At 37.1% G+C, this 9,179-nt stretch overlaps 1 protein-coding gene across 1 annotated transcript in view; it reads left to right on the forward strand.

Moving 5' to 3' along the window:
• The window catches only part of AGL (amylo-alpha-1, 6-glucosidase, 4-alpha-glucanotransferase), a 79,498-nt gene extending 70,609 nt beyond the window's left edge, over window positions 1-8,889 (forward strand). The window contains 1 exon segment of the mRNA XM_053591350.1: window positions 5,237-8,889. Coding sequence (XP_053447325.1) covers window positions 5,237-5,354 — 118 coding nt within the window. The 3' untranslated portion in view covers window positions 5,355-8,889.
• Window positions 8,890-9,179: the final 290 nt, after the last annotated feature.

Below are 9,179 nucleotides of genomic sequence, written 5' to 3' on the forward strand. Positions count from 1 at the left end.
AATTCTCTGAAATGGCTTTTTTTCTAATTACAGTTCTTAATGTTTCTTCATAGCTTTGTTTAGTTACACAGTTTTATAAAGATCCCACCTAATATAACTACATAATTACAATTTGAGTCTCATAAACTTCAAAAGGAATACAATTATGCCTGAGAGAGTATTTGTCTCTATATTTATATATTGCTTGTAATGGTGGTCTCTTCTATGTTTTTTTTCCTAGATAATTTTTTTTTATTGTTAAATCATAGCTGTGTACATTTGTGCAATCAAGGGGTACAATGTGCTGGTTTCATATACAATCTGAAATATTCTCATCAAACTGTTCAATGGAGCCTTCATGGCATTTTCTTAGTTATTGTATGTAGACATTTGTATTCTGCCTTTAGTTAAGTTTTGCCTGTACCCATTCTAAGATGCACCGTAGGTGTGGCCCCACCCATTACCCTCCCTCTTAAACTGCCCCCTCCCTTCCCCTCCCTTGGCCCTTTCCCCGTATTCTTGAGCTATAGTTGGGTTATAGCCTTCATATGAAAGCTATAAATTAGCTTCATAGTAGGGCTGAGTACATTGGATACTTTTTCTTCCATTCCTGAGATACTTTGCTAAGAAGAATATGTTCCAGCTCCATCCATGTAAACATGAAAGAGGTAAAGTCTCCATTTTTCTTTAAGGCTGCATAATATTCCATGGTATACATGTACCACAATTTGCTAGTCCATTCGTGGGTCGATGGGCACTTGGGCTTCTTCCATGACTTAGCAATTATGAATTGGGCTGCAATAAACATTCTGGTACAGATGTCTTTGTTATATTGTGATTTATGGTCTTCTGGGTATAAACCTAGTAAAGGAATAGGATCGAATGGCAGGTCTATTTTTAGGTCCCTAAGTATTCTACAAACATCCTTCCAGAAGGAACGTATTAGTGTGCATTCCCACCAGCAGTATAGAAGTGTGCCCTTTTCTCCGCATCCAACCAACATCTCTGGTTTTGGGATTTTGTTATGTGGGCTACTATTCCTGGGGTTAGGTGATATCTCAAAGTAGTCTTGATTTGCATTTCTCTGATGATTAAGGATGATGAGCTTTTTTTCATGTGTCTGTAGATCGTGCATCTGTCTTCTTTAGAGAAGTTTCTCTTCAAGTCCTTTGCCCACCCTGAGATGGGATCACTTGTTCTTTTCTTGCTAATACGTTTGAGTTCTCTGTGGATTCTGCTTATTAAACCTTTACCTGGTTATTAAACCTTTTTGTATAACCTGCAAATATTTTCTCCCATTCTGAGGGCTGTCTGCTTGCTTTACTTACTATGTTCTTGGCTGTGCAGAAATTTTCTAGTTTGATCAGGTCCCACTAATGTATTTTTGATACTGCTTGAATTGCCTGGGGAGTCCTCCTCATAAAATACTCACTCAGGCCGATTCCTTCAAGAGTTTTCCCTGCACTTTCTTCAAGTATTTTTATAGTTTCATGTCTTAAGTTTAAATCTTTTATCCAGTGAGAGTCTATCTTAATGTTAAAAGATGTGGGTTCAGTTTCAGTCTTTTACAGATCGCCAGCCAGTTCACCCAGCACCATTTGTTAAATAGGGAATCTTTTCCCCACTAAATGTTTTTAATTGGCTTGTCAAAGATCAAATAACAGTAAGTAGCTGGATTCATCTCTTGGTTCTCTATTCTGTTCCAGACATCTACTTCTCTGTTTTTGTGCCAGTACCGTGCTGTTTTGATCACTATCGATTTATAGTATAGTCTCAGGTCTGGTAGCATGATTCCTCCTGCTTTGTTTTTATTTCTGAGTAATGTTTTGGCTATTCGAGGTTTTTTTCTGATTCCATATAAAACGAAGTATTATTTTTTTCAATATCTTTAAAATATGATGACGGAGCTTTGATAGGAATTGCATTAAAATTATATATTGCTTTGGGTAGTATAGACATTTTAACGATGTTAATTCTTCCCAGCCATGAGCATGGTATGTTTTTCTACTTGTTAACATCTTTGGCTATTTCTTTTCTTAAAGTTTCATAGTTCTCTTTATAGAGATCTTTCACATCCTTTGTTAGATAAATTCCCAAATATTTCATCTTCTTTGGCACTACTGTGAAAGGATTAGAGGCCTTGACTGTTTTTTCGGCTTGGCTGTTGTTGGTATATATAAAGGCTATAGATTTATGGGTGTTGATTTTGTAGCCTGAGACATTGCTGTATTCCTTGATCACTTCTAAAAGTTTTGTAGTAGAATCCCTAGTGTTTTCCAGATATACGATCATGTCATCTGTGAAGAGTGAATGTTTGATCTCTTCTGACCCTATGTGGATACCCTTGATCACCTTTTCTTCCCTAATTGCAATGGCTAAAACTTCCATTACAATGTTAAAGAGCAATGGAGACAATGGGCAACCTTGCCTGGTTCCTGATCTAAGTAGAAATGATTTCAATTTAACTCCATTCAGTATGATATTGGCTGTGGGTTTGCTGTAGATGGCCTCTATTAGTTTAAGAAATGTCCCTTCTTGGCGGCGCCTGTGGCTCAGAGGAGTAGGCGCCAGCCCCATATGCCGGAGGTGGAGGGTTGAAACCCAGCCCTGGACAAAAACTACAAAAAAAAAAAAAAAGAAAGAAATGTCCCTTCTATACCAATTTTCTTAAGTGTTCTGATCATGAAGGAATGCTGGATATTATCAAAAGCTTTTTCTGCATCAATTGAGAGAATCATATGGTCTTTATTTTTTAGTTTGTTTATGTGCTAAATTACATTTATAGATTTACGTATATTGAACCAGCCTTGAGAGCCTGGGATAAATCCCACTTGGTCATGGTGTATAATTTTTTTGATGTGTTGTTGGATTCTGTTTGTTAGGATCTTACTGAGTATTTTTGCGTCAATATTCATTAGTGATATTGGTCTTTAATTTTCTTTTCTTGTTGGGTCTTACCCTGGTTTAGGGATCAAGGTGATGTTTGTTTCATAAAATGTGTTGAGTAGTATTCCTTCTTTTTCTATATTTTGGAAGAGGTTTAGTAATATAGGTACTAGTTCTTCTTTAAATGTTTGGTAGAATTCTGACGTAAAGCCATCTGGTCCTGGGCTTTTCTTTTTAGGGAGATTTTGTATAGTTGATGCTATTTCAGAACTTGATATAGGCCTGTTCAACATTTCCACTTCGTTCTGGCTAAGTCTTGGTAGGTGGTGTACTTCCAAGTATTGGTTGATTTCTTTCAGATTTTCGTATTTCTCAGAGTAAAGTTTCTTGTAATATTCATTAAGGATTTTTTGAATTTCTGAGGGGTCTGTTGTTAATTCATCTTTACCATTTCTGATTGATGAAATTAGAGATTTTACTCTTTTTTTCCTGGTTAGGTTGGCCAAAGGTTTATCTATTTTATTGACCTTTTCAAAAAACCAACTTTTGGATTTATTGAGCTGTTGTATAATTCTTTTGTTTTCAATTTCATTTAATTCTGCTCTGATTTTGGTTATTTCTTTTTTTCTGCTGGGTTTGGGGTTGGAATGTTCCTCCTTCTCTCAGGAGGAACATTCTTGAGATGTCTCATTGAAAGAGAGGAAAGAGACATCTTCTCTCTTTTCTCTCTTTCTGTTTTCTTGAGGAAACCCAGTTTAGCTGGGTACAGGATCTTGGGTTGAAAGTTATTTTGTTTTAGGAGATTAAAAGTTGATGACCATCCTCTTCTAGCTTGAAAGGTTTCAGCAGAGAGATCTGCAGTTATTCTAATATTCTTACCCTTGTAGGTAATGGTTTTCTTTCGCTGCTTTCAGAATTTTCTCCTTCATATTAACTTTAGTGAAATTGATTATGATGTGTCTGAGGGATGTCTTATTTGGGTTGAGTCATGCTGGAGTTCTGAAGCTGTCTGCTCTGTGAATTTCAGAATCTCTTGGCATGTCTGGAAAGTTCTCCTTCATAATCTCATGGAGAAGAGACTCTGTGTCTTGTGAAGCCACTTCATCACTTTTGGGGATCCCTATAAGACGAATATTGGTTTTCTTCAAATTATCCCAGAGCTCTCTGGGATAATTTGCCCTCCATTTTCTTCCACTTTGAAAGTTTGGGAGCATTCGAAAGCTTTGTCTTCAATGTCAGAAATCCTTTCTTCTGCTTGCTCCATTCTGTACTGAGGGATTCTACTGTGTTTCTCAGATCTTTGTGGGCTGCAACTTCTTGTCTCAATGTGTTAAAATTTTTGGTCATTTGGTCTTTGAATTCGTTGAATTCTTGAAACATCTTTTGGGTTACTGCTTGGAATTCTAATTCGATCTTACATGCTATCCAGATTCTGAATTCGATTTCTAACATCTCAGCTATTTGTGCATGGGATCTCGTGCTGTGTCTGCCCCATTGTTCCTTGGGGGAGTTGATCTACTCTGATTATTCATATTGCCAGAGTTTTTCCCTTGATTCGCCTCATGGTTGTTTTTTACTCATTACCTCTGGCCATCCTCAGAGTTGGGGAGGTGTCTCTCCAAGATTAGACCCCAGTGGGCTCACTCTATTGTTGCTGGATATTTGTAGGGAGTGACCCTGTGTAGTTCCTCTGGGGCTGCCTCAGCCAGAGAGTTCTGGTTGTGGAAGCTTGTCTGGCCAGGACTCTGGTAGCCGCGTGCCCTCTGGAGCCCTTCCTGCCTCTGTGCAGAGTCCTTCTCCCAGCCAGAGACTGCTGGAGCCTTGGGTCCTCTGTGCCAAAGTCACTGGGTGCCAGGCCATCCCAGAACCATGCGTACCACGTCCTGCCCTGTTGCTGGATCCGGGGGTGTCACACTCTGGAGCTGCTTCCACAACCATAACTCTCTGGCTGAGGCAGCCCCAGAGGAACTACACAGGGTCACTCCCTACAAATATCCAGCAACAATAGAGTGAGCCCACTGGGGTCTAATCTTGGAGAGACACCTCCCCAACTCTGAGGATGGCCAGAGGTAATGAGTCCCGGCGCAGCTCTTACCGGGGTCGGAAGGGTGCCGATCGCGGTCCCGGCGCTGCTCCCTCTTCTATGTTTTTAGTGCATAAAGGGATTCCTTTGTATTTGAAATTCTTAAATCCTAAAGATGGAATATAAAAGACTAAATTTAGTCTAAATTCTTTATATGTGCATCTTGAGAATATTGTTTTATTTTGTAGCAAATGACTATGTGATTGTCCTCTATACTAGATAGAAAAAATCACCAGGTCTTGCCTATTTTGTTAATATGTCTTATAAAATGTCTTTTCTTTCTTTCAGATCTCCTTGGAAAGGACTTCCAGAACTGACCAATGAGAATGGCCAATACTGTCCTTTCAGCTGTGAAACACAAGCCTGGTCAATTGCTACTGTTCTTGAGACACTTTATGATTTATAATTGGTTCATGGATATTTATTAAGTATGCAATCACTTATGGAATACAAGGTCATAAGATAATATAAATGCCTTATATACACAGACTCAAGTCGTTTATTATAATATTGATGCCCAATGAGGTAAGATTATGAAAGCATTGATTTTTTTGTTTTTGGGGGGTTTGTAGCTTTCCATTAGAATTAAAAAGAAACATTATAATTACCAATGGAATGTTTCCTTTTGAGGTTAGTAAATATTCTAAAATGCCTAGAAATGAGTTTGAAAAGGAACAATCATCTAATCTATTTGTACATAGGTGAAAATAAAATATGACAATGTAATAGTGAAATGGAAAGGTATCTTTCAGGGGTGTCCAACCTGTGGCCCATGGGCCTCATGCAGATTACTGAGGCCTATTTTGCTTACTATGGTGTCACATATTGCAAAAATTATGGACAGACCTTTTCTTTCTGCATATCAGCTTTCTTTTTTTTTTGCAGTTTCTGGCCGGGGCCGGGTTTGAACCCACCACCTCCGGTATATGGGGCTGGCGCCCTACTCCTTTGAGCCACAGGCACCACCCTTTATCAGCTTTCTTTTAAAATGGGTGGCCCAAGACAATGTTGCTTTCTTCCAGTGTGCAGTACAGAAAGGTTGGACACCCCTGTCTTGTGATATTGTATCTTCAGTAACGATATGTACTGAATAAGCTGTGGCTGGTTAATGTTCTCTCCATTTACTATAGTATTCTTAACACTTTGCTCATTGCATTCAGTAAATATTTAATGAATATTCAATGATGGAAGGTTCCACGTATATTCATAAACGAAACACAGATGTTCAAAATACGCTTTTATTTTTTCACTGACACATTAATATTTTTAATATAATGAATGCCAGCAGGATATTTAACATAATTTACTGTGTTAATGGTGCATAAGATGTGTGGAAAAAATGCAGAGCATCAGGAAATTTCCTAAAAACGGTTTTGTAAAATTAGTCTTAAGTTCTAGTTTTCTTATATGAGATAGTTTACATTTTTAAAATGGAAATTATTGGACACATTTATGAAAAATTTAAAGAAAAAACATTATAATAATTTTCTAAACACTTAAACTATCTTTAGTTTATGTACAAAAATCTATTGACAGATTATAGGTACTAGTTTCCCATTACCCAAAACCTACGTTTACAAATTTAGCACCAAGAACAGTCTTCATAAACATGCAGATAATTCAGTCATTATCTTGAATCCAGTAAAATCATTTGAAAAGTTATTGAAATTTTTTTTAATTGAAAAACCCAGGCCCGGCCAGGCGTGGTGGCTCACTCCTGTAATCCTAGCACTCTGGGGGGACGAGGCAGGAAGATTTCTTGAACTTAGAAGTTCTAGACCAGCCTGAGCAAGAATGAGACCCTATCTCTACTAAAAATAGAAAAATTAGCCAGACGTTGTGGTGGGCACTTGTAGTCCCAGCCACTCAGGAGGCTGAGGTAGGAGGATTGCTTCACCCCCAGGAGTTTGAGGTTGCTGTGAAGTAGACTGACACCCTCGACACTCTAGCCTGGGCAATAGAGTGAGACTCTGCCTCAAAAAATATACATTAATAACAAATAAATAAATAAATAACCCAGCTCACGGTGTTGAGAGCACTGAATCCTAATTACTGGACCACCAGGAATTTGTTCAGATACCTCAAATTAAATATGAAAAGGTCACAAAAGGAATAAGGTTCCTAACATTTATATGAATTGACACTTTTGAGTAGTACTACTTTTTTCCTAGATGGAAGTTGGGTTTTGTTTTTACTGTTTTTGTCTCAAGAAACACTTAAATTGGATCATTCTACTTTCAGTTAGAAGAAAGTAGTTGCAAAATTCCTTTCCTCACTGTCTAATATTACTCAGTCATTTATTTATAGCTAGTAAAATAATGGTACAGTAGTACTTTTCTTAGTGAGAGATCACATACCAAATCCTTTAACTGCAGCTAAAAAGAAAAACAAGCCAACTGAAATGTCTGTGCAGCAAAAACATGTATACATAATATATAAATCTTGTCAAATACCTGTGCTTACAATTTGCTGTAATATTACTTGCCCACCCTTCTTCAAAGCTGACCTTCCTTTAGAAACAGTTTTAACTAGCTTAGTTTTCTGGTTTCCCATCTTTCTTTTTTATAATTAAGTCATATATACATAGATCGTGAATACATTTATGCCTTTGTGGGATTCAATGTGTTATTTGTACAAATTGGAGTGCTTACATCCTACTAATTAACATAGCTTTCACCTCATTTACTTAATCACAGTGTTAAAACATTTGTGTTCTATACTTGATAGATTTGACTTGTCTTAAAGCAGATGAAATCCTACAAATTTAAGGACATTTGTTACAGTAATCTGATCACTGTCTGTAGTGGAAGACATCAGTGGAAACACATTGCTTTCCAAATAACCCTTCTTTAATTTCTTCTTTGCTCAATACAGGTATAAACTTCTCTAAACCATAGAGGCAAAAGGAGTGACCTCCCTTGAGAGAACCACTAGTTCATCAAAGGTTTATATAGTTCTTATGCTGTACCCTAACTTTTATAGTAAAGGAGGTATGAGCAATAACAGAAAACATAATTAGCCAAAGCAAGAACTAATAGCTGACAATTAAATATGACCAAAAAATAAACAAGTTGATGATTTAAAAAATATAGCCACAGGCCGGGGGCAGTGGCTCACGCCTATAATCCTAGCACTCTGGAAGGCCGAGGCGGGTGGATTGCTTGAGCTCACGAGTTCAAGACCAGCCTGAGCAAAAGCAAGACCCCGTCTCTACTAATAATAGAAAAACTGAGGGAAGAGGATCACTAGAGCCTGAGTCGGAGGTTGCTGTGAGCTATGACGCCACGGCACTCTACCAAGGGCAACAGCTTGAGATTCTGTCTAAAGAAAAAAATATATATATATACACACACATACATATATATATATATGTACCCATCCATATTGGGTTATCTATAGCAGAGCAAATAAATACCCACCTTGGTAAATTTATAGAATCTTTGGTTGTACTAGAAAACTAAGTGTTATATTCCTAATGAGGAATATTAATACAAGAACATTGTTATATTCTGCATGGTCTGTTTTAAAGTTTAAGAAGGCATGTTACACATTGTTCCATCCACTGTAGTTATAATAACAATTTTAGACTTTAGAAGGAAAACTCATTTGACTAAAGAACACTTATGCTTCATTTTTTAGTGATAGTGGACAAAATATTATATTACATTTCGACAGTGGCCTGTGCCTTGATTTTTAACTAATCCAAATCAATCTCACTCTTTAAAATGAGAAGTAAACTTGCCAGTTTAACAAGTATGCTGTGGTTTTTAATAAGTTTTTAAGGATAATTAAGGAAACACCAAACCTGTCATCATATTTATCAATACTGTAACATGTGAGTTGTCGTCCATTTCTGATATGTCTAAGCTGCTCTGGATAGTGGGCAAATGTCAGTTATGTCTGTGTGCCGGGAAAATAAAAATCTTTTCTAAAGGACCATATTTAGCCTTCATTAAATCATTTACCAATTAATGTGTCAATGCTGACTACTGCAGAATGTGCGGAGGCAGAGAAAGGGGAGGAAGAATTCTAGACTGCTTTGGTGATTTGGTTAACTAGCCATTGTATTTAGGAGCAAAATACACTTTCAATGTACAATAGATCTTTTAACAACTATACACTTCTCCAATGTTTCTTGAAACCTTTTATACTACTATGAACTTACTTAACCTTTCTCTAGATATACATGTGCACAATTTATTTAATAAATTAGTGTCTTTCAAAATACAGT

Source organism: Nycticebus coucang, chromosome 5 (assembly GCF_027406575.1).
Source record: "Nycticebus coucang isolate mNycCou1 chromosome 5, mNycCou1.pri, whole genome shotgun sequence".
Classification (NCBI taxonomy): domain Eukaryota; kingdom Metazoa; phylum Chordata; class Mammalia; order Primates; family Lorisidae; genus Nycticebus; species Nycticebus coucang.